This window comes from Amphiprion ocellaris, chromosome 21 (assembly GCF_022539595.1).
Source record: "Amphiprion ocellaris isolate individual 3 ecotype Okinawa chromosome 21, ASM2253959v1, whole genome shotgun sequence".
Taxonomy (NCBI): Eukaryota; Metazoa; Chordata; class Actinopteri; family Pomacentridae; genus Amphiprion; species Amphiprion ocellaris.
The window spans coordinates 2395083-2421845 of NC_072786.1; the positions used below are offsets into that span (position 1 = coordinate 2395083).

General features: G+C 38.7%; 1 protein-coding gene across 1 annotated transcript in view; it reads right to left on the reverse strand.

Annotated features, from left to right (window-relative positions):
• Window positions 1-274: 274 nt before the first annotated feature.
• Window positions 275-26763, reverse strand: part of rassf3 (Ras association domain family member 3) — a 79870-nt gene continuing 53381 nt past the window's right edge. Inside the window, exons 3-7 of the mRNA XM_055006808.1 lie at window positions 10548-10655; window positions 8170-8343; window positions 7491-7578; window positions 6225-6340; window positions 275-5909 (exon numbers count right to left, since the gene is read on the reverse strand). Coding sequence (XP_054862783.1) covers window positions 5760-5909; window positions 6225-6340; window positions 7491-7578; window positions 8170-8343; window positions 10548-10655 — 636 coding nt within the window. The 3' untranslated portion in view covers window positions 275-5759. The remainder of the gene's footprint in view (window positions 5910-6224; window positions 6341-7490; window positions 7579-8169; window positions 8344-10547; window positions 10656-26763) is intronic.

Here is a 26763-nt window from a genome sequence, read left to right on the forward strand (position 1 = left end):
AAAACTCAGAGTTTTCTATCTCAGAGTAGATCAACTCAGAGTTCAGGGTTAAACTCAGAGTTTGTTGAACCTGCTTCATGAAACGGAGCCCTGGTGGAACCCATTTTTGGTGACCAACAAACATCCAGCAGAGAGAAGCAACTTTTGGACATGTTGGAACACTTCATGGTGACATTGATCTTTAGTAGGATTCATAAACTGGTTCACACAAAATCCTGAGAGGCAAACAAACAAAAGAATCCCAAGAAACAAAACAAAAATGAAAACACTCCAGTTTGTTTTAATTTCACCTTTAATAGATGCGGCCCTCCTGGTGTGAGGAAAAGGCCACGTTTGGTAACGATTCAAAGAGAAATCAGGAGATAGCTACAAAAATAAACCTGTTCCCCTCCAGAGAGAACGTCTTCACTCTGGGTTTGGGTTCCGTCTGCAGCCGTCACACTTTAGAGAGGCTCCGCTGCCGTCAGAGATCGAGTTCAAAAATCAAAATTTAGCAAAATATTTCCAAACTAATGGCTTCTACTGACGGGTCAGTCAATAGGAAAACCTCTCAGGAGTCTTTTCAACCCTTTTCCAACAACTTTTAGAGCACAGATGGTTCCAAACTCAATCAGATGATTGTGCTCCAAAAGTTGTTGGAAAACGTCTCAACAAGAACAGCATAACTGGAAAACACATGGAGATCTTTGGCATTTAAGTTGGTGGATGTTCAAACTAGAGACACCAAATGGACAAAATTGAACTCAGGAGCCTGAAATCAAAGCTCATGGACTCATTTAGGAGAAAACTATCTGTTTAATCGCTGCTCTGGAGTTTTCAGTAACAATAAATGAGCTGAAAAACTGAAAAAGGATATTTTGAGACATTTTTAACAGTTGGTTTGACTGAAAACTTTAGAGCAGCGATTAAAGAAAGTTTCCGTGAGATGTTTTTAAATCTGTGATTTACAAAAACAACCTCAAAACAAACATGTTCTTGCCATATACGGTAAATATAAACTCCCAAATGTCATTTTACACCATGTAATGCGTGAAATGTCAAATTAAAATGTACAGTTTTAGTTCAAGAACCAAAAACAGAGAAAGAAAACCCAATAATAATGTGTTTTTGTTCAGCCAATTAGACCAAAACCTAGAAATATTCACATTTTAGAAGCTTCAACTGGATTTTTTTCTTGACATTTGCTTAAATTTTGACATCTTGGGAGTTAAAAATGAACCTACGAGGCGACAGTTTGCACGTCAAAGCGCTCTAGTTACAGTTGAAAAGCCTTAAAATGAGATACTAGGCGTTAAATCAGCCCCAAAAGCTCACAAATTTATCAACATGACATGAAAACTCCTTTCCAAAAGGCGTCCGATCGCTGTTTCATGTACAATAATGCGTGCTTTTTAATGCTGAGAGGTGAGTACAGGAAGCATGAATGTGGACAAACAAACATGCAAGAGTCAAAACATTTGACAGCTAACTTTGAGCGATTTATACGGAAGCCTGCAGAGACAAAAAAACAAAAAAAAACCAAAAAAAACTTCTTTCACACTGTACTTCCAACAAATGTAGTTATGAGTGGAGCTTAACAAAATAGGATTATAGTGTATTAGATGGTAAAGTACAACGTGTTATGGCGGTGCAGATTAAAGAGGAAAAAATGAAAATTAAAAAACCCGTCTTCCCTGAATTCAGAGTTAAAGTGCCCCAAAAAAAAAAAAAAATTGATACAACTCGTCTGGCGTTCTAACAGCTAAAGTTGTTTAAAAGATACAAAACCAACAACAACAACAACAACATGGCTTTAAGGTTGGTTAACTGTTAACATGCACACTTTTGCACCATTTTTACCTATAAAGTATGGAGGCAACAAAGGGCCAAAAAAAAAAAAAACCCAAAATGGAATCTCTATTTCAATATGCATATGAATATTTAATTTATGCAGCTTGAATTTCCTGAACTTGTAAAGCTTAAACGACTGCTGGAAATCAAACATAAATGAAGAATTCAAGTATAAATACTCCATGGTACTTCAATTTCATAATTCCGTATGTAAAATATTTAACTTTTGTGCTTCCTTACAGTTAAAGGAGATGCATTTGAACAAAAACAAAAAGCAAAGGAAGTAAGAGAAGGCTGAGATGTAGTAACTTTTAGCTACCCAGTATGGTTAAGTACTACTACAATACTATATTTCCCATGATGCAGCTTGAAAATATCGTCCAGTAGACTCTCTATTCTTGGATTTAAGGTCAGTGAGTCTGTATTAAATTGAGTAAAATTCGAATCCTAAAGGTCTTTTGTTGCCTCCATAGAATTAGCCCAGTGTTTGATAGAATAAACGAGGATTAAAACCTCTTTAAATAAAACTCTAAACTACATACTCTATGTTTTTCCCTCCAGTGGGAAGAAGAAGAGGCCTCTAATATGTTTTGCACCAGGCAACAGCACAAGAATATCTTTGGTTATAATGACAAAAATGAAAACAAAGCATGTTTGACACAGAAATGAGAGAACAGTTTCGGTATTTGACCTCTAGATGGCGACGTTAGACCACTGCAGCGCCGTCAGTCTGGCGTCATTCAGCACCTGCAGCTCCAAACATTTTCATTTCCATAAACTGTGAAGAGTCTGTCCAAATGATTGTCTTTCTGTTGCTTGTTTTTACTTTTCCTCCCCAAATAAATGAATAAAGGCCGATACAAAAAGCCCAGAAAACGAGCCTCTTTGGTCTTTAAATGATCACTTCCATACACCAAAGAATAGTTTGCATATATATCTAAGCTGCTAAAAGTCCTTTACGACGTCTGAATGAGCTTTTCATTCATTCTTATACCTTCTTTTGCACTTAAATTCCTTCCTTTACTCTCCCCCCAAATCTCCGTATTACTGTCCTTTCCCTCTAGAATATCTGGCCCCATTTTGTCCATAAAAACAATGAGAAACTCGGGTTGACAAGGAGGTCAAGGCTGCGCATTTCAACTTGAGATAAGAGCACAAAAACATCAAATGAATGGCTGCTGACAGACTGTCCTCTGCAGCTATCAGCGCTAACAGACCTCCTTTTCTCTCAGCTGTTGATTACAGGAGCAAAAAAGCGAACAAGCAGTTAATCAAAGGGACTCGTGGTTGGAGGAAAACCATCACCACAATCTTTCCGGAGTATTTGCTCCTCGTATAAAAATAAAAACAGATCTTGTCTTCATCTGTGTTTCTTCCTTCCTACATCTAACGTTTCTACTTCCTCTAAACCATTCAGCCGACTTCCATAAACCAGTTTGATCTCAGTCCTCCCTCCTCTGACCTCACTGGGTCAAAGATCAGGCGTCTCGTCTACAGTTTTACTTTGCATAACAATCAATCAACACTTTTTACAGACTTCAACCAAAACTATCCATCCATCCATCCATCCATCCATCCATCCATCCATCCATCATCTTCTGCTTATCCGGGGTTGGGTCGTGGAGGCAACAGATGAAGCAGGTCATTCCAGACGTCTCTCATCCCCAGTGACGCTTTCCAGCTCTTCCTGGGGATCCCGAGGCATTACCAGGCCAGATGAGATACATAATCCCTCCAGCGAGTTCTGGGTCTACCCCGGGTTGCCAGATCTAGTGGACATGTACCCTATCTCTAAGGCTGAGTTCACCACCCTAGGGAGGAAGCTCATTTCAGCTGCTTGTATCCACGATCTTGTTCTTTTGGTCACTACCCAGAGCTCATGACCATAGGTGAGGATTGGGACGTAGATTGATGGTATATTGAGAGTTTCCTCGTCACCACGACGGTTCGATATGACGCCCACATTACTGCTGCCACTGCACCAATCCTCCAGTCCATCTCACGCTCCATTTTCCCATCAAACAACAAGATCCTGAGATACTTGAACTCTTTTGCTTGGGGAAGCAACTCCCCCCAACCCAGAGGGAGCAATCCACCGGTTTCCATCAGAGAACCATGGCCTCGGACGTGGAGGTTCTGATCCTCATCCCTGCTGCTTCACACAACAGTTCGATGCAACGCCTTCGTTACTGCTGCTACCGCACCAATCCACCCAACCAAAACTAAACTACTTCCGTCTCTCACAATCTTCTATTTCAGACTCTATTCTTTTAATCTTTCTACCAAAACCTCCTTGATTACGTGTCAGTATCCACAGTCTGAGCATCTACACGTCTGAGTTTATTCCTATGTATCTTCAACTGCAAATTTGCCGACAAATATAACGAAGGGAAAAGTAAAAGACCCTTAAAAAATCATGATCTTGATTAGAATTAATCTATTTACTTTTTAAAATTTGTCATCAGACTGCTAAATAATAAATCAAAATGGTTAAAATGTCATTTTTGTTGTCAAATTGACTAACGTGCTCATTCTTTTGATAAAAATTGCAGAGAACAAATGAATTAGGAGGTGGAATACGAAAAAAATGGTAAATTTTTGTATTCATTTGAAAGAAAAAGCTATTTTTAAAAAACGCAAGAAAACTAAAATAAGTATATATCCTTAGATTGCAGTTCATTACAGAAGAAGCTTCATTTGGCACGTTAGACTCCATACAACATGGACACTACTTCTATATATCTTGATTTTCAGGCTAATACGAGCAGGACATATCAATGATCAACACTTCCTGTTTGTAATTTAACCCTCATGTTGTCCTGCGGGTCAAAATTGACCCGTTTTAAAGTTTGAGTTTATTTTCACAGTGACACTTCTGATGTCCACATTTTCAACATTTTTGGGAAATCTTTGAACATTTTTGTGGAAAAAAAGAAAAGTTAAAAATGTTTCTTAAGAACATTCAGCAAAAAAATCAACCAAAATCCAGCGAATTTCGCTGGATTTTGGTTGATTTTTTTCTGACTGTTCTTAAAGAAAATATTAGAAGTTTTACTGATATATATGGAATCACTTTAGATATTTTTAGGATTTTTTGGGAAGATTTTTATTCATTTTTTGAAAATATTTACAAGAATTTTCTTGCCAAATTTGGGGGATTTTTTTTTTTTTTTTTTTTTTTTAAATAAAATTTTTAAGGGAAACTTTTAAGGAATTATTGGAATTTTCTTCCTGAAGGTTTTGCAAATTTTCAGAAATTTGGGGAATTTTTTTTGCTGAATATTTGGATTTTTTTCAGACAAGGAAACAATATTTTTTGGTGCCCGTAAATGAGGACAACAGGAGGGTTAATAAACTTCATATCTACTGCTCTGTTTGTGTATTTACATCTAGTATCAGTCAGATAAACTATTCTCTGCGTCTGTGTCAACAACCAGACCGTCGCTCCGCCTCTATAAAATAAACTAAAATAAGACTTTGTTTTAAAAAAAATACACAGAAGCGTCACCCATATAAATTAAGAAAAAAAAATATGTACAGGCTCTTAAGAGAAACAAATTAAATAAAAATAATTCAACATATAGTGGCCTCAAGTCTTTCACGAGTTTAACAGATAGCAAGTGGGGAAACGAAGAGGAATCAGCATAAATTATGTGAAGAAGAAGAGAGGGATGGACCTCCGTGGATTTGGCACAGTCGGCTGAATCTTTGGTTGAAGTCGTGAATCCAGGATGAATCAAACTCCAGCAGCCTCAACACAAATTATCATCCTTTCATTGTCCTTCTCTTGACGTCTCTCATCCTTTATGATTCATCTGTTCCAGGTTCTGGATCTTCTCTCCTCGTTCTGCCTTCACATCCCTGCCTCCATCTAAATGTTTTTCCTCCTCTGAGGGTTTCAGTAGTCCTGTTTCTGGAGGTTAGATCCTCTAAGAAGGTCCTCGGAGCGCCATCAGCGCCTCCTGCAGTCTCTGCCGGTAGACGTCGTAGCGCCGAATCACCGCCTCCTTCTGCTCTTCCTCCTCCTTGTCGAGGATCCGCAAGAAGTTCCGCAGCTCGGGGATGGAGAAGGCGTCCCACTGAGAAAGAAACAAGCAAGAAAACTTTATTTATAAAGACACAGTAAGTGCTCTATTTCAATGATGACGCAGATGTTTATGGGGTTTATGATATCCAGTCTTTTTTTTTTTTTTTTTTTAAACTGAGAAACAAAATGCCAAAAACGAGACACAAAATGCCAAAAACGAGACACGAAATGCCAAAAACGAGACACGAAATGACAAAACCGAGACACAAAATGACAAAAACGAGACACAAAATGACAAAAACGAGATACAAAATGACAAAAACGAGACATGAATTGACAAAACCAAGACAAATGAAATGAGTGTTACCATGACTTCTCCAGTCTGTTGTTCCCTCAGTACGAAGCTGAGCGTCTCGGTGTCGGGTCCTGCCACCAGACGAAGAAACAACGGCTGCTCTCCATCTGCCAGCTTACAAACGTACACTGTAACACACACACACACACACACACACACACACACACACACACACACACACACACACACAATCCTTTAGCTCCATCAAACCACAAACATGCAGGCAGCTACTTCTGCTCTGTGTAGAAACTGAAATATCAGAGAATGAAAGGATGAAAGGATGAAAGGATGAAAGGACGGGCGCGGCACATTAACCACCAGTAATTTAAAGATGTTGTTAGACTCAGGCTGCCTTCTTCAAACAATATTTAGTAGTGCTGTCAAACAACTATAATTTTTAATCAGATTAATCACAGGGTTGCTGTGGATGAATTTCGATTAATCACAACTAAATAGCATTCACTTTTAATCTACAATAATCGCGTTAATTTTGGATGAGCAAACAGACTCAAGTAAAAGATAAATAAATATAAATATATATATATATATATATATATATATATATATATATATATATATATATATATATATATATATATATAAAAATAAAAAAAACGTGACAGAAGCACTGCTTAAAGTATAAAGGACAGACTATTATAATTTCATTCAGGCAGTCGCCCTGTCGTCCTCCTAGACCTCGACCAGAGTATTTTAGTCTCCTGAAACTGAAGGTGGGAGACACTTCTATATGCCCAGACTACGGTTCAATAACAAACCCTTCATCTTTGTCATGAACTGACTTCATTAAGTCTCCATGCTGTACGTCTGTCAACAGACTTCAGTCTAGACGCCGTCTTTTATTAGCAGGCTGCCGTTCACTGCATGTCTCCACTAATGAGTGCCCTCCGAGGGGAACAAACACCCTAAATCTATAAAAGTTATATTTAAAATGAATCACACACTTCAAACAAGTGACTCTGGTCTTGTTTTATACTTTAAATTCATGTCTGAGGCTAATAAAGTGTCTCCTAAACAGACTGAAAGATAATATGTGATACCCAACAACCGGCAACAGCTGCTGATTCATACAGTGTGTATTTATATCCTGGGTGTGTGTCCCTGGGTATCCCTGATGAGCTGTAGTAGTGGGGAGAGCCTTGTGGCCTCCGCACACACATAGAAACCATCAACACGGCTGCATGTCAGTGTAAAAGCATCTGATTCTGAGCTCGGCATGGCTGGTATGAAGCACCGTCTCACACAGATCATCCGTCTCACCCTGCTCCTCGGTGTGGTAGCGTTTATACAGGGCGTATTTAGCCGGGTTGTCTGCAACGGTGAACTTGTTCAGCAGGGCGACGATCACCTGAAAACACAAGAATAAAACAATCAGAACCTGTCAAACTCATCAATTATTACTGTGCATTTCTGTTGTCTCCTTTAGTGCAGTTAAAGTTGCTCTAAAATGAGTTAAAGTTGCTCTAAAGGAGTTAAAGTTGTTCTATATTAATTAAAGTTGCTCTAAAATGAGTGAAAGTTGCACTAAAAGAGCTGAAGTTGCTCTACATCATGTAATATTTATCAGTATAAAACTCATTTGCTAGTGTACAGGTTGCTATGTTTACCAACAGTTCAATATACACAGAATAATAATCAGTCTGTCCTTGTTTATTTTCTGTCTATACCCGTTATCAACATGAATGTTCTCCTTCCTCATTGTGTTTGTAAATGCTGTTTTATTGCCTCTCTTTGCTCAGTGTTTCTACTGAACAGGAGCGTTTTCCTTTCACTGTGGGTGATGTCAACATCCACCAGGAAACACTGTGGTTGTGAAGAACAAAGTGAAGTCAGTGTAGCTGTAATGAAACCTCGGCTCTCTCCTGGTCGCCCAGACTTCACCCAGCATGTCATCAGATCCTAATTAACTTATTCAGCAGGCTGTGTGCGTGACCTCCACCTGTCTGACGGTGTTATTGGAGCTGATGTGGAGGGTGTTGGTGACTCCTCGGGGCAGATAGAAGGCCTCCCCCACCATGGCTCCCCCGGCTCCTCTCTGACCTCCCCTCACCGTCACCGGCCTCCTCAGATCCATCTGGACCTTGATGAACCCGGTGTACACCCCAGTATGACCCTGGAACACACAGTTACACAGTTATATGTCACAGTTTGGCAACCGTCTGGTCTTTATTCCTTATATAGCTACATTCCACCTTTTACAGCGTAAGTTTGGCAAAGCTGTAGTCGTACATGTAATATGGATTTATGAAATTTATGTTCTGTTTCTACAAAGTATCCTCAAGGACAGCACACACTGATCACACTTCCGACGTTACATGAGTGTGAAAGGACCTCCAGACTAAAAAACAGAAAGAAGTCCAGTTGAACCTCTTGTAGGTTCTTGAAGACGTTCGTCCTCTCAATAACCTACCAGAGGAGTCCAGTTGATTTCTACTGAAGTTTCTACGATCACCATGACCTGGATGGCTGAAAATCTTCACAGACAACAGGATTGTTCTGATGAGGGTGAATTGATGGGACTCAGAAACACCCCCACAATTGAATCAGTTGCTCCTTGTATCATTTCTGATGGATAAGTCCTGATTAGTCAGTAGTAGAATCACAATCATTGCTATCTCGCAATGATAGACAAATGTATGACGATCGTCACATAAAAAAAGAGTTGGGGTGCTAACTGGAAAAACATTAGCTACGTTTTTTTGTTCTGACCACCAAATAAAAATCCATCAATTAGTAAAAATAAACATTGTGAAAGATGACAGTGGAGCTAACTGATGTTTTAATGCAAACTGAGGTAAAGTGCAGGTCTTTGTGAAACTAACGAAGCATTTTTAAGCTCTGTGGATTCAAAATTTCCAGAGGTCCACCAGACTACAGTAGGTGCTACATGATCTGTCCATGTGAGACCAGTTCACCCAATAAGCCCAGTGAGTCCAGCAGGACAGATGGCCACAGACGGAGGAAGAGCATCTTAATCTCATTACTCCATATGGAGCTGGTGGAGGTCAGAAGTAGGCAAACGAGATCAGCAGTGAAAAGAAACCCGCTGAAACCAGACGGAGTGACGACAAGAAATGTGCAGCAGCTAGATGAAATGATAAAGTGACAAAGAAGTAAAAATAGGAAAAAGATAAGACAATAATTGTCTATTAGTCAGCTACAATCAGCAATCTAATCTGCTATGATCTGATGATTGTTTCAGTCATTTTCCAGTTAAATTACCAGTGAGTTTTTCAGATGTTATATTTGTCCTTGTCATATGTGACAATAAATCAAAAATTATAAGCCTCAGGGTGTTTTTGGACCAAAAATAAGCTCATAAACATTAACCCTGGCTCTAAAAGAATCTTGATAAACAAAATAATTCAATCTACAGGACTTTTACATATAAATGAACATCTGGTATTTTCATGTCCTGAACAAACAAGTTCACACAGCGCTGATGAAGCCCAGGTAAACCTGTAGGTCACAGCGTACCAGAGTTTAAAATCTGCTTTCTGTGGAGGCATTTCCACCAAACGATAGCTAGCAACGATCGGTTCACCACATCTGACGAGAGAAGCAACTAATAGGAGTTTATGAAGGAAGTGTCCACGACAAAAACGAGACACAAACCGAAAGAGACACAAAATGAGAAAAACGAGACACAAAATGACAAAAACGAGACATGAAACGAGAAAAACGAGACACAAAATGACAAAAACGTCACCAACAGGTTATGCTAACATGTTGTGGGACAAACGTTTCATGAACTGTTTTATTTGAGATTCAGTTTGGTCATCAGGGAGGTGGGACAAGAGGAAAAATGGTATTTTAGGAGGAACTCCAGACTTATTTGGTATTTTAAAAAATATTTTCAAACATTCTTTTCTCCTAGTTTTTTAGATTTGGTCTCAGGAGAAGTAGATTTACCCAACAACTGCATGTTCTAGTATTTAGACACCTACAGTCTTCATAACTTCACCTGATCCACGTATAATTTCTACTGGACTTGGGTTTGTGGTGAACACAGCTTAAAACACCGTTCACGCTGCCAAGAAAAACACTGAGGGGGAGAACAATGGAGGGGATATCATCACATCACTCTGATGTGAGAGCCGAGGAATGCTGGGAGGGAGGCAGAGTTAATGTTGAAACACCTCAAACATGAAGGTTTAAAGTCTGCATGACTCTGCATGAGCTTTGATGTGTCATCTGTTGTGATGACAGCATCCAGGCTCTGCTTGTTTGTAACTGGTACCTGCTTTGGTAAAGATGAAGGTAGTATTATTATTATTTATTTATTCTAAAGGGGGAAACGAGCAGTGATCCACTCACCAGCGTCATCTTTAGGTGGTCTTTGGTCATCGAGTTGTACAGCTCGATCTTCTGCCTGATTTCCTCCCTGCTGAACTCCGTCCGCAACTCCCTTTCCTTCTCCACATCCTAACAAAAACAGACAATAAAAGAAAACATGATCAGTCACAAGTTAGCCAGAATCATTAAAACAATGCGGCCTCTGTTTGGACAATAGCAGCCGGACACGAGGACGAGAGCACAAGAAGAACCTAAAACAGGAGTCCAAGAGTAAAGAGGCTTTTATTTTGGAGTAGTTGGAACATTCTAAATCAGGGGTGTCAAACTCATCTTAGTTTCAGGTTCCACATTCAGCCCAATCTGATCTCCAGTGACCAGTAAAACCACAGCATAATAACCTGTAAATAACCACAACTCCTAATGTTTCCTTTGTTTTAGTGCAAAAAAGCAAATTTTGACAATATTCACATTTAAGGAATTATCTTTTTACCAAACATTATGAGCAAATTGAAATTTGTTAAGAAAAATAAGTTCAATTTCAGCAACATTATGCCTCAGTTTATCATTTCCACATTACAACTTCCAGATCACAGAGTGTCTACAAAGGAACACAACATTTAGTCACAGGTATCTGGAACTGAATGATATAGTATTTTACTTTATGATCAAATGACAAAAGTCAGACAAAAAAACAAGACAAAAAACAACAAAAACAAGACATTACAAAAATGAGACTCAGAATGACAAAAACAAGACATAAAACAACAAAAGTAAGAAACAAAATGAGACAAACGTCACAAAAAAAAGACAAAAATTTGGCAAAATGTTACAAAGCGACAAAAAATGGACAAACGAAGACAAAAAAAATGAGAAAAAATGACAAAAGCGAGAAACAGAACGACAAAAAATAAACAACACAAGCGAGACAAAAAAAGCAAAAGGACAAAATAATACACAAAACAACGAATACAGTAAAACACAAAATGACAAAAATAAGAGAAAAACACAAGTGAGACAAAAAAGAAACACAAAATGACAAAAACAAGAAACAAAACAACAAAAACATGACACAAATGACAAATGTCAAAAACAACGAAAACAAGACAAAGTGTTACAAAAATGAGATACAAAATGACAAAAGAACAACCTAGTATTTTACTTAATGATCAAAACAACTTGTCATGGTCTAGAAATTATTTTAGATTTACAGTTTTACAATTTACAGTTAATGTCTTCTCTGTAATTTTTACACTTTACAAAGTTGTCTCACGGGCCGGATTGGACCCTCCGGAGGGCCGGTTTTGGGCCGCGGGCCGCATGTTTGACACTCCTGGTTTAATGAAGGCAGAAATCACAATAAACTAATAAAATACTGAAGTTTTACGAGAAATCCAAAGTTAATTAAGAGGGCAGATCTAATACAAAAGACACTGGGTGCACTGTTGTGGTGTTAGAGGTTTAATAACTTAAGGAGAAGCATCTGAATAGAAAACAATCAAAACTGGAATGTAGAAGCAAAAATAAACCCTTTTAACTTTGCCGTCGAGTGTGAAAAACGTACGAGAAACCTCATTTGAGCAAAATCTAATAATAAAAAAGTAGAAAGTTTATGATTTACCTTCTTTAACTTTCGGATAAAAATCATAACAACATGTAGGCGGGCGGTCGGGAGAGCTTTATGTGTTGCATATATGTGCTAAACGCCATTTCACAGTGAACTTCTAATAAAATAGTGTTTTCCATGTGGCCAAGCCCGCTCACATGACAACAAGGAGGGAAAAGATTGCTGATTGAGCTCATATTTTTATATAAACATGTAATTCTAACATATATGGAGTGATTGGATATATATAAATATCGTATAAAAGACTTAACACCCTGCGAAAAGTCCCTAAAATCAACAGTTATGACAATGTGTGAATGCCAAGTGGCTTGAAATAACCCTGAGATTATATCAGGCTCAGATAAAAAGTGTGAAAAGGCCCTCAGTGCTGCAGGGCGAGGACTCGACAAAAACAGCCTTTAATCAGCCGGAGTCGCATGCTAACGGACTGACTTCTAATTTTAGACAGAATCGTCCTGCAGGAAGGAGTTCAGAGAGAATAACACTCAAAACTATCCCAAACACAGCAGCACTAAAAGGACAGGGAAGTCTTTAGTAATGTATGTGAGGACTATTTTTTAATTTATTTTACATTACACATTCCATAAAATGTAACTCATGGCAATGTAACTTGTTTATGTGCCTGTATAAAAGCTAAACTGTTTCCACAGCCAGTTGTTCAGACTGAGCTTTGTAGGTCACCAAAACAACTAAATTCTGCACTTAAGAGCGCAAGATCATCTGCATAGAAAATAAAAACAACTTCAATTAATTAAGGCTGGACCTGAATATCCAAATATTCGGTCATTGTGGTGGTATCCAAATATTCATTTTGAGATCTGAATACTCAACAAGTTCTTCAAACTTTACGGCAAAATCTGTTCATATCTTCAGGTGACTCTAAAATGTATTATCAAGTATCTTTATATGTTTTATGAATACTGAAAGGTCACCAAAACAACAAAATTCTGTACTAAAGACTGCAATATCATCTGCATATAACAGAAAAACAACTTCAATTAATAGGCATTTATTGACATATTAGTTTAGGTGGTGGGTAAAATCCACACATAAGCCATCTCTTTATTAATTTACGGTAGTTACTATATGACTATTTACATAATCAACAAACTGTAAAAACAAAATAAGTGGTCTTTATGTTGTTTTATGTTTATTTTTTTGCATAATATGTTCCATAAAATGCATATCCTGTAACTCACAGTAATGTAACTTGTTTATGTGCCTGTATAAAAGCAAAACTGTTTCCACATATTGTCAGTCACTTGTTCAGACTGAGTCAAAGACAAGAGGAGGATGGACAAGTCAAGAATCAAGAATCAATGAGTCCTTTAACATCAGGAATGAACACTTAAAAGCATCCTAATATAAAACACACATACACAGCATGTGAGTTGGACTCTTTTGATAGATAAATCATTGTTTTACAGGAACACCCATGTGAGACTGCAAAAAACTCATGCAAAGCTATAATTTAGCTCACATGAGAAAGCCAAATATGTTACATATTCAGCTGTAAAAGTCCGGTCCACTGACCTCAGAACCAATTAAAATGTTTTCAAGACTCACTGCATGCCAATGCCTGCTTTTAAAAAAGAAAGAAAGTGTCCTGGATACACATGACAGCTTTGTTACAGTAGTTTATTTAGTTGTCTAAAAAAACAGAAATAAAACAGACTCCTAGCAACCTGAAATCTGTATATTGTTCCATGTTTGAAGCAACTATGTGATTATTGGGGTAATTTCAAGGTTCAAGGTAGTTTTAAATGATCTTTGATTGAAGGCGGTCGTCATTTTGCATATTTTTTGGTCATTTCCTCTTTTTTGGTCATTTTCTATCTTTTTTGGGTAATTTTCTCTCTTTCTTGGTTGCTCTTCATCTTTTTTGGTCATTTCACATCTTTTTGTGGCTGTTTTATGTCTTTTTGTGGTTATTTTGCATCTTTTTGTGTTTTTTTTACGTGATGCACAAAAGAGAGACATGTCACGAAAAAGTAAAAGAAAACAGACTTGCAAGCAGCTGAAATAGACACAGTATTTATAAGCAGCAACAAACACACTGAAAACAGCAGCTTTTGACCAGTACTTGGATCATGCATTAAGCAGTCTGCTGGGTACTTTCCATGAATGGTTGTAAAGATCTACAAAGAACATGCTGACAAAATGTACTGTTTAACAGGGACATTCCCAAATGTTTGCCCAGTAGTTACGGAAAAAGTTTCACTTTCTGAACATGTTTTGCTGGGACACCATTGCTGCATCCTGGGCTTAGCGCTGCCACTGGTTTAAAAGACTACCAAGTCAGAGTGCTTTTTCCCGCTATAGCAGAATGGCAATAGGTGTAGTCAGACCATTCTACCATTCTACAGCACTGTGGGGGTTGGAGAATGATCTCAAATTTGAAGGCCTGAACATACTTGAAAATGCATACAAATTTGCACACACGTCAGGCCCAGCAAATAATTTGATATTTTGTTAGAATTGCATATATGTAAGCCAAAATGGCTCAAAAGCGCCACCTGTAAAATGTCACCTACAGCTATGAAATTTGGTAGGCATATGCACCTCATCAAGACGCACAAAAATGTAATTGACAACCATGCCTAAAACACAGCAGGAAGTTGGCCATTTTGAATTATTTGTCATATTTTTGGACCAATTTTTGGAAATTTTCAAAAGCTTTCAACTCAAACAGGGTAACTCTGACAGAGCTCAAATTTGGCCAGGTCCAGCACTCTTACTAGTTTGCTAGACAACTCTCTATTTGACTAACATGGGTTTTGTTATTGCTACAAGGTGAAGGCCGCATCCTTTTTTCTTCCCTCAGATTTTTGAAACACAAGAAACAGAATGTGTTTGTTCTGTACCTTGTGTCTGCATGTGTACACAATGTGAGACTCTTTAGACCGACGTTAATTCCCCAGTGTACTCTGTGCTTACATGGGCATAGTGCAGCTCTCTTCGGCATCTATTAAAAACCACACACATACACACACATAGTGCAGAATCCAGGGAGGCTTTGAAGGCACATGCACCCTTATATGGATAACACACACACTGCTTGAGGGAAAGACGAGGTGCCAATACAACATTCGGGAGTATTACAGACACACATACTGCAGGTCTGAGAGCTTCTAGCATCGTAATGTGTCTGCTGAGAAAGAACAAGAACGGCAGCTGGGTGCAAGCCGAAGTGAATACGTATACGAGTGGCACGAATTTAAGACTCCAAACTCCAATGATACGGAAATCTTTAACAAATCCATGGATTCAGACTATAAGCAGTATCACTGCCACAATCTAATCACTTGGTCCTTGTGTCATTTCTGACCTTCCCTGAAAATTTCATCCAAATTCGTTAGTCCATTTTTGAGTAATGTTGCTGACGGACGGACGGACAAATGTACGCGGATTGCCACATAAGGTCCATTTTTCAAGGTCAACTGCCATATACTTGATGGTTCCAGGTTCTCAAACTTCAGAATTTGCTACCTTTCTTGGTTATACATGACAGCAACGACAATATTTTGGGAGTTTTAGACTGTTTTGGGACAAAAAAAAGCAACCTAAAGATGTAACTTAGAGCTGCAGACGACAGCAAAAAGCATTATTCTCTACAGTTTTGAAGAAAATTGACAGATAAATTGAGGAAAATAATTACTAGTGCTGTAATCGGTAGATATTTACAATTCTACAATTTCATTTAGCAGACGCTTTTATCCAAAGCGACATACATCTGAGAGTCGATACAACACAAGCAAGGATCTAGTCAGGAGAAAACAACCTACATAAGTACCATAAAACAAGTGTGAATATTTAAAAGTACGTACAGTGTTAGTGTTTAAATTCATGTCTAAACATTTAGCAGAAAATGATCAACATCAAACTAAGTGATTTATTTTAGTTAACCAAGCAAACTAAATCAACATTGTCTAGTTCCAGCCTCTCAAATGGGAATATTTACTGTTTTTCTGTGTTTCAAATCATTGTAAGCTCGATATTTTTGCCTTTTGGATTGTTGGTTGGACAAAACAAGTGACTTGAAAATATTTTGGACACAGGGAAACTGTGAAGTGAACTTTTCAGTGTTCCTTTTGCTAGGAGTTGAGGTTGGATTGGACCAGGCTGAATTACCGCTCCAATCACGGTTCCAACTTGTGTATAAATGGCCGATTCATGCCGGCATTCGACGGTAGTCCTTATGAGAAGTTAAGCTGCCCAGTTCTTTTATAAACGTTTTTATTTTATACCCCTTTCAAAATAAATTCCAGCCTGTCACTCTGCAACACAGCGTTGGTTTTACTTTCTTTTGTTGCCATCCGGTTCCCTAGACAGCCGGGTTGTAACACCAGAGATTAAAATCTCGATTTCTTACAATCATTACATTCTAAAGCTCCTCAGCCAACAGTGTAAAACCTTAAAATTTGAAGTCTCATATCTCACAGGACGATGAAAAGCATCAGTTCCTTAAATTATATATTACATTGTCAATGTACAGGAGGTCCTCGGTTTTTCGTTGGTAGGTCGGAACTGGTTCAGTGGAACTAGTTGGCAAGTGGAGCGGATGAATATGTCGTCACGCGGAGCTATAAGACAGCTTTGTTTACTTTTGTCGCCACATTGGATTATGCTAAATTTGCTAACTTCATTATCTCTCCCAAGCCTAAGTCAGACTCTTGTGTTTCAGTGTGAGCTAATGACTGTTTTCATTACTGTAGTTGTACAAATATGTAAACTGCTTGATACTGTGATGCATGTAACGGCTTTGTTTACATTTTCACCAGAGTTTCGACTTACGGCGAAAATCGACTTGCGTCTATAGGAACGGAACTCCGTCGTAAGTCGAGGACCCCCTGTAGTAGTAAAAGTTCTGATTGATTTTCTGTCCTTTGATTGGTTAAATAAAATCAGTCCATTCAGTGAATTTGTATATTGGATTTCCCAACCTGATGTCACTTCTTGACACCTAAGGGATACTGACCTGTCTGTCTGAGTGTGTCTGTCTAAATGAGACAGACACTGACTCATCAGGATTAAAGCAGGACAGACGACGACTTCAGATCTGTTTAGTTGCATGCACGCCAACAGAAACAAAATCACAAGAGGACCAACTCCAAGTTTACACAATCCCTCATTTCTTTCTTAATACTTCTGTTGAACTGCATGTCACGACGCCGAGTGTGACTTGAGGTGTTTTTCCACGATCGATCTTAACTTTGAGCAGCTGCCAGACGAGATGAGTCAAAGCTTATTAGCAGTGAGTGACAGGTAAGGAGATTATCTGTCATCTCACTGAACATGTGAACAGGACAAAAAAGAAAGTGCTGAGGGAAAGGAAAGAAAGACAATTTATTTCAAAACTTATGTTGCCACAATGGCAAACATTAGATCTGCTGATAAGTCCACTGATAAATGTCCTCGTTAAGTGGCACAAGCAGAGAAGGACAGGATGAAGCTGTCGTTAAGTAGCTCCTGATACGTGGGCTCGTCCACCCTGAGCTGTGTAATATCCTGGACCAGAGGGTTAAAGGGAACTGGGAGGGTGAGAGCGACCAAAGCTAAACAAACAGGAGAAGCAGAGCACAGCGGAGCTACAACACAATGAGGTCATGGTCTTATTTAAGAGCACAGCGAATCCTCCCACTGAAGCTGGACTGAAGGGGAACAGAAAGAAGACGGCAGCTCTGCTTTAAAAGAGGCCTTCTGTTATGTTAGCAATCACAATAACTCAAAGAGGAATGTAAAAACCTCTTGTAACGTCAGGCTTCACCTTTCCACTTGACTCTACGCTGAGTAGAAAAAAGAACATCGCTGGCTCATTGGAGGAAGTCATAAAAGTGACATTCTAGGGAAGTCTTCTTCCTGAAATTCTATCTCAGTAATGTGCAGATTTCTATACTCTGCAGTTCAACGACTTCGTCAAATTTTATGGCAAAATCTGTTCATGTCTTCAGGTGAAATGTAAAATGTGTTATCAAGTATCCTTATGTGTTTTAAGAATACTGAAAGCTCACTCAAACAACTAAACTTTGTGCCAAAGAGCACAAGATCATTTGGATATGATAGAAAAATAAATTCAATTAATAGATGCTTACTCAGGTCTTTTGCAGCAGGTTCATATAATCAGAAAACTGTAAAAAAAAAACAAAAGAAGTGGCCTTTATTTATTTATTTTTTTTAACATAATACTTTCCATAAAATGCAACGTCCTGGTAATGTAACTTGTTTATGTGCCTGTATAAAAGCTAAACTGTTCCTTTATATTGTTGGTCACTTGTTCCGACTGAGCTCTGTTCATGTTGATTCCTTTCTACATGTAAAACATTCACTCTGACTTGAGAGACGACTCTAAGTGTTCTTTTAAGCAGAGTTTCCTTTAAACTTCTGTGTGCTACAAAGTCAAAGAGGAGGATGAACAAGTCTAGAATCAAGAATCTTTGTTGTCATGTTTTCATTAACGAAATTTCAATTAGTGACTCCCAGCTGTAGATTAAAAAAAACAACTGAAAATGGCGCCCTATATACAAATAAAATACTTTAAAGATATAAACATGTAAACTGAATTAGTGCAATCTAGAGGTAGTGAACAATAAACTTTTAAAACCTAGTATACTGCAGAGATCTTTAATTGACAATATGAAGGGGAAGTGTAACATTCTCTGCAGCATACATACACAAATAGCCCATGCAATCAATACAATTCCAAAAAATAATAGTAATAAAAGGTCAATCACTTAATATTTTTAATTATTTAAGAGAGTCTGCAGTGGGTTAAACTATAATACTGGAGTAAAAACGCCTAACATGTTTAATTATGTTCTGGCAGCTCATCACTCTATAAGAGACTATAAAATATTTTCCGATTATGAAAACAGAGCATACAGAATGAAAAGTGTAGAGTGAAGAAACATGTTAAAAAGCAGAACTCTGCCTGAGCTACCAGGAAACACTGGAAAAAGCAGAAGAGACAGATAAGACGGGACAGAAAAGTCGAGCAAAGGGAGAAACCAGCAGCCGACGGAGGAGGAAAATCATATCAGGCTTCGTCTTTATCTCCTCGTCTGCATCTGCGGTTTCAAAAATAACCCTAATGGTTTAGGTTTAGTCTGAGAGAGAAGAGGCATTCTCCGTCCTCAGCCTTTTATCACACACACCTGCATCATTCCTGCCTTTGTTTAGCACCGTCACGCTCGTCTGCATCTCCTGTCTGTAAATAGATGACTTCACTGAGTGTGAGCAGATAAAACAAGCTGAGATGGAACAAACACAGCCTATAGCACCACACTGGGTGTTTGTTGTGTTATGGGGGCTACAGGCAGACTAAACACAGTCATCTGGCTGCATTAACTGAATCTAACCTACATTTTAAAAGACATTTTGAATATAGCATAGTGTTATTTCTGTCCCTGTGTTTACTTTCACCAAGCTCTGTGTGTTTTAAATGACCGCAGTAAAGGTCACTGAGCAAAACAATAATAAGGGCGTTTATACTGGGGAAGCCTTCTGCCAGTATTACATGAAACACTAAATCTTTGGTAAGGTTGATACCGTCCTAAAAAGTTACAGAATCTAGAGAGACACTGACATATATTCTATCAAATCAACTAATGTTTGGTTTAAAAATGTAAGAAAATAGTGACAAATGTCCACCCCGAGTTTCTAAAATCCAAAACTTTCCATGATTGCAATGACATGATTGACTGCAACACTGATGCAGGGGGTCCTGGATTTACGTTGGATTTCTGTTCCTACAGATTGATGTAAGTCGATTTTTGCCGTAAGTAAATGTACACAAAGCCATTACGTGCATCATGATATTGATCACTTCTTCATAAAAGTCATGAACACCAACAACTTTCATGCATGTATGAGTCATTTTACAAGAAGATAACAGAATATGTTGCACTGTTGCTACAACTTGATCTAATAATGTTGATGTTCGTCTGTGTTTCGCCCTGTTTCGAGCATTTTATTCTATCTAATTTCACTTCCATGGAGACGACTTTCCTTTTCTTAGAAGCATCAGAAGAGTCTGACTTATACTTGGAAGCCATAATGAAGGGCAAAAAGTTAGCGAATGTAGCACAATCCAAGGTGGTGTACAACTGGAGAATGTAAGCAAAGCCGTCTTATAGCGCCGCGTGGCGAAGTGTTCGGACATAACGACGAAACGGCGTAGGTTGAGGACGTCATAAACCACGGACTCCCTGTATTTAAAATGCTCTGCACATAGAAAACGGGCATACAGATAAGATCATTTGGCTTCAACTTCGGTAAATCTGAACTTAGAACCCTTTTTTCACGCTTTTCGTCATCTATCTAGCAGTAACTGAGTGGAGACTAGAGGCTTCTCTGTGCACACCTGACTATCTGGCATCTATTGTAGCTTGTATGTGGCATTTAGGGAACATCTGTAAATTGTAGAGTCTACTATGAGTAGATATTATACACATGAGGTGTTTTGAGTACAATTTATTATATATTTTTCCTCTATGAGATTTGTTTTCATGCAAAGATTTGTACATTAGCAGCAATGTAGCACAAAAAAGACAAATTTAACATTTTTGGATCGTTATCTGATGATTTACACTGGCTAAAAAACTACAGGTAACTTTAAATCTGTATTTATTTGAACAGTGAACATTGCTTCTACTTAATTTATTAATAAAATCTTCAAGAAGACTTACTCAGAAATTATTGGAGTGAAACCAAAATGACTTAAAACTATTCTGAATAATATTCCACAACTTCAATTTCAAAGTTGTTTTTTCTTGTGAAAAATAACTACAAAATGAATCACATACTGAATCAACTCTGAGATTCTTGCTCCTGCAAGATGACTTTTTAATATTTTTCCTTCCAAACTATCTCGTGTCCATTCTCCTACCCTCCCCATGCTACTTCCTGTTGAGTCCGTGTGGGGAAGTTGAGCTCGGCCACACCTTTCCTCTCAGCATTCCTACATTAATGCATGTACGATATCACATACATGCAGTAAAAGTGCTCACACCTTTCCTCTGTATCAGACATTCCTCTGCTAGCAGACAGAAACACAGTTGCTCAGATTCTTAAGAGGACATTCCTGAGCTAATGGACGTTCATGTACACAGTCCAGGGCTGTTAAAGGACACTTATGATGCATTTCAGTGCCTGTAATTTTATTCTAGGCCTCTAATGGACATTTCTTTGCACAAACTGCACTTCAAAAAATTCCTTATTTATCTCACACTGACGATTTATACAGTCTTGCAACAGTATATAACACACACACACACATATATATATATATATATATATATATTTAAAAAAAACTATGATAGATAGATACATAGATAGATACATAGATAGATACATAGATAGATATAGTTTTTGAGAATCCTGTGGTAAAATGATGCCAACCCTATGTGTATGAAACAAAAAAAAAACAACCAAAGATTAAAAAAGATGAAGTTGTACACGGCCAAACTGCATCTCCAAAAACCTTGTACTCCAGAAATCCTTGCAAAAAATGTTTTCTTGTCAAATCATCTCAGTGTCAAAATCAAATACATGGTTTAATTTTTCTTCAAAAGAGTCGAAAAAAAAAGCCCGAACAAAAATGAAGCTATTCCCTGTGCAAACCAACAAGTGGATCCTGCAGACTAAACTAGCTGGACCACATGGAGACAAGAAGCTGCCCTCAACACAATGATGGGAACCAAATCCAACCACTGCACTGCTGTACCGTCTGTATGCTTCCAGTGTGGCTCACTAAGTACAACATGGGATCATGGATGGTAGAAGATAGGACATACAGTACTGGTTCATCTCCTGTGAAGAGGAGACCACAACCAATCTGTTTGGAAAGGCCACCCAGAGATGGAGGAGAAGGAAGACGAAGAAGAAAGAAAGAAAGCAGAGAGAAAAGAACAAAACAATAAGAGAGGGGAAAAAGCAAAAGGAAGCAAAGATTGATTAAAAGTAAAGAATGATAATGCGAAACGGGAGGAGAAGGAAGTAATATCCTTTCTATCTTTAGCAGTGATCATATTCTAACATCATGTTTAATAAAACCAGTGTCTGTTCAAGCTCAGCTACGCCGTTAACTCGGTTGCTAAGTGCCTGCTGAGAATGTTCTCATTAGCCTGAAAAATGACTTTCATTAGACCAGCTACATGCAGGGGAAAGACACTGCTTGGCCTACAAACATGTCTACACACACAAACACACAGTTTTACTATCAGCTGTAGGAGCCTTGAAAAGAAGGATTGAGCAACAGAGCCTCAGAGGTGTGTGTTCAGTGTGTGTGGTTGGTGAGTAAGCATGAGTGGGCTGAGATTATGAAACTTCACGGAGGACACCCAAGGCAGAAAAGAGGTGTGCCTGAGGTCGGTGAGCCAACAATAATCCAGACTTCCTCTGGAGACTTTTCCATTGTCAAAGTTCCTCAAATATTTTTCTAAATAATCCGTCGTCGTTTCTGGAGCTACATAGGAAATCTCTTCACAGGAGGTGAGATGGGGAAGTAAGGTAAATGAACTGGAACACATTGTGATAGAACTGCTGGATACAAAAAGAAAAATATCAGATACTTTTCCAATACATAGCCAATCTACTATCTGAATACAGGGGGTCCTAGACTCGAGCTGAAGTTCCGTTCCTACAGATTGATGTAAGTCGATTTTTGCCGTAAGTAAGAACTCCTCAGAAAATGTAAACAAAGCCGTTACGTGCACCACGATATTGATCAGTTCTTCTTGAAGTTGTCTGTTGACAGTTGTCACTTCCTGTCCGTTATTTTGATGTTCAGTTGTTCATGCGTACATGCTTTTCTGTATGCACGGCTCTCTACTTTGTAAACGCCACAGAGGTAATGTCATAAGTAATTAACTTCATTTTTGGACTTACTGGTGAAGTTAAAAGGATTTATTTACACGTATTCATGTTGTTTTATTCACTAGCAAGTTTGGTGAGCTGGCTTGTATAGTTTCTTTGTCAGTGGTAAGTTTGCATTGGACATGGTAGTAGTCTTGCCGCTAGCATTAGCATTTAGAGTTAGCACTAGCAGGTTTGGAGAGTTTATATGTATCGTTTCTTTGTCATTTTTTAGCAGTTGGCACCAGGTATTCAGCATCTTGCGCTAGCTAACTGGTAGCATTGGTACTGGTCACTACCTGGAGCATCTCCTGGGTCAGCTGAACGTGGCAGTGCTGTTTGGATTGTGTAGGAGCAGTGTGAACTGGCACTAGGGGGGTGAATCTGGGATGCCTAGCCTCCTGGAGGTGCTGTGGGACCTAATAGGCGAAACACCGTTGAAGGGAGGTTTCCACCTGATGACCCCCAGAGATGTGTTAGGAATCACTGGTGTGTTTAGTGATGGGTCAGGGATTCTTGGTCCTTCACTGACTGCAAATCTTTCTTGTTTGGAGCACAAGTGTCTTGTGTTTAAATTAACAGTTTTTTTGTTGCAGTTTTCGCTCTGTTTGTAATATGTATCAACAGCCACAGTGAAGATGTCAAGTTTGCTGCGACTCACAAATGTATCACAATCCAAGGTGGCATGCAACCGGAGAATGTAAACAAAGCCATCTTATAGCGCCATGTGACGACATATTCATCCACTCCACTCACCAACTAGTTCCACATAACCAGTTCCGACACAAAGACGAAACGCCGTAGATCGAGGACGTGGAAAACCGAGGACTTCCTGTAATCTGTTGTTTACAGATAGTTGTCAGTGAGGATTTTGCGTAGAGTTACAAAACTCAGTGATGCTGAAATGGCTTCAAAAGATTAATGTCTGTTAAGTAACTGCACCACTAAGGGTAACCCTGACCAAACTTTCCAGAGTCCTACATCATCAACTTTCATGTCGAAAACAGCCTCATTAAGTTACTTAATGAAGCCTTCGGAAGCCACAAAAAGACCAAACATCATTTACACAACCAAAGAAAGCAAAAGCAAACAAACACTGGCAGTAATGAAGGATAATGAAAGCACACAACCCCCCACAGCAGCCTCAATGAGTCACGTATGAAGCAGCAAACAACGAGCCGTTCACCATCAGTCATATCTGACAACTGTATTACTAAATGACCATCTGACACTCCCACAGCAGAGTTATATGGAGCCACTGCAGGCCGATCCAATGCAGTGTTGATGATACTTTCCTAATATACAGGACGTATCATGATGACAAAGTCCAACCATCCCATCCTACATGTGTGACATATCAACTTTATACTCCCAGAGGTCAGCAGTATATGACATGCTACATTCCCACCAACACAACTGTGCTCATGTCTCTGCTGTGCTGTTTTATTTTTGACCAGACCAGTGGTGTGGCTCCAGAAAGGCAGACGCTTGCCTTTCGATTGAGACAAAAATGTCTCAACTACTGGACGGGCTTCCGTGACATTTGGATGTTATCATGTTTACAACATGCCACACTGGTTATATGAATCAAACCCCACCCTGCCCCATGTGAAGCACTTTATAAATAAAGACTATCATATGTATACCATCCGAAAACTTGTTGACACGCAAGTAACTGAGCTAATATTAACACGCAGCTCACAGCACGGTTAAAGATGATTTATAGTTGTGGCTGAAACGCAGTCTAAACTTAACCCTGAGTCTAAATCTATGAGTTTCTGACGCTGGTAGATTGACGAAAGTGATGTGAAACATGTTGAATAATCTCTTTACAATAACACCCAAGCAAACCGTGGAACTGTTTCCTGAAACCACATGTACACTGAAGTTATTAGGCAACAAGACGGGGCAAAATTGAGGTTACACAGGGTTTAACTTTAGCTATCTAAGTCAGTTGTAGGCCAACATGAGAGCTTTCCACAGCGTGATCACATATAATACATTGGTCCAACAGTGGGGTGGTGCCATCAGAAGAGTAAATCTGGCAATTATACATCTAGATCTAAAGTGAAGCTGCTGTTAACACCACATTAATCAGCTGAAATGTTATTAAAGTACAACATGGAGCTCATCCTTAAAAGTTGAGTCAAATATATCATAAATGGTACAGAAAAGTCACCCAACATTTAGATTAGGCCATTTTATTCATCAAATGTTGTTTGGCAAATGGGAATATTACCATGACTAATGGAGATGTCCGCACACTGTGTCTTTTCAATGAGTAATAGCTGCCACAGGGACATGTCTATCAACTGGATTAGGAGAAGAACCTGCTGCTACACAGTTAAAGACTTTTTTACAGAGTGGCTGAATCCACGTTTGTCCTGAAAACAATTTTTTGGCCTCCAGAGCTTTAGTAGCAATCAACAGTTGAATATCTGAAACTTCACATTGTAATCGTGTAAATAAAAAGTACAAATATAGTACAAGAATGTGCTGACAACATGTATTTGGCAGCAAAATCACGTTTAAGTTCCTACTTTGTAACAATGGAGGCCAAGTTCCTGCAATTTGTGGCTCAAATTTTCACCCTCTGGGAGGCTATGCAAACGTTTTATTCACTGGACAAACAGCAAAAGCACAAGTCTAGAGTTTGTTTGTCATCTTGAGAAAGCTACGTTGCAGAGCTCATGCTTTGATTTGACTCTCTTAAGTGAGGCAGAAAGATGGGAGATCAAATTTTGTACTTTCACAGCTTAATCCAACCCAAAGCCATTTTTTTCTTGTTTTTCCCGCACTTTAGCAACACAGTATTTCCACACAAGGATTGCGAAAGTTTGATCCTCGCTTAATAACAAGCATTTTGATTCCAAATCACACAAACTACGCCAACAGCTTGTTTTAATAACATTTCATTCTATATGTTGAAGGATTCACAGTAGTCTTAAATGACAAAACGCTGTATCACAGTACTACTAGTTGTTGTTGTGATACAATAGAAACAATGAGGATGTCAAAGGAAGGTGTGTCTGGATGGGGCCTGATAATGGAAACAAGGGAAACAATACCTGTGAGATGAGCGTGCAGCGATAAATGTAATGTCATCTATAGTCAGACCAGCCCTTCGCCTCAGCTACAGTGGAAATTCCCTCTAAACAGCATCAACCACCCCCCATCCCAACACACAAAACACCCAACCTCTAACATCAAACCAGCCAAAACACACGCTGAGTGATATTCAGCCGCCGTGAGCCAAACCCTAATGTTCAAAACCACCACACACAGCGGCGTAATGATCGGCCAAAACATTAGAGACCCGGAGGCATCGGAGGTTTTTAGAGTGTATGTTTGAACACCAAGTTCAGAGTTGCTTCATTTTGTGTCATGAAACAACTAATGACACACAGGATGATGGGTTATTTGACACGCGAGGCTGTGAGTCTACATGCTGTCATTATGTCCAAACCTAACATTAACGGTGTTGTAGGGGGATGAGTGGGGTGTGTGGAATGTCATTTACAGCAATGAAAGAACATTAGCACTGTTTCGTTTATGTGCTAAGTATTTCTGTAAGCATCACACTCATCTTGTAGACAATGCATTTGCACGAATCCAAAAGCAACCAAAACTTAGGAAAATTTGCCTGACAGACAGACAGACAGACAGATAGATAGTAATCCTGAGGGAAATTCAAGTACAATTACGAATCAATTCAAAGACTTAAGAAATCAAATTTTCTTCCTAAAGAACAGAAGTAAAGAG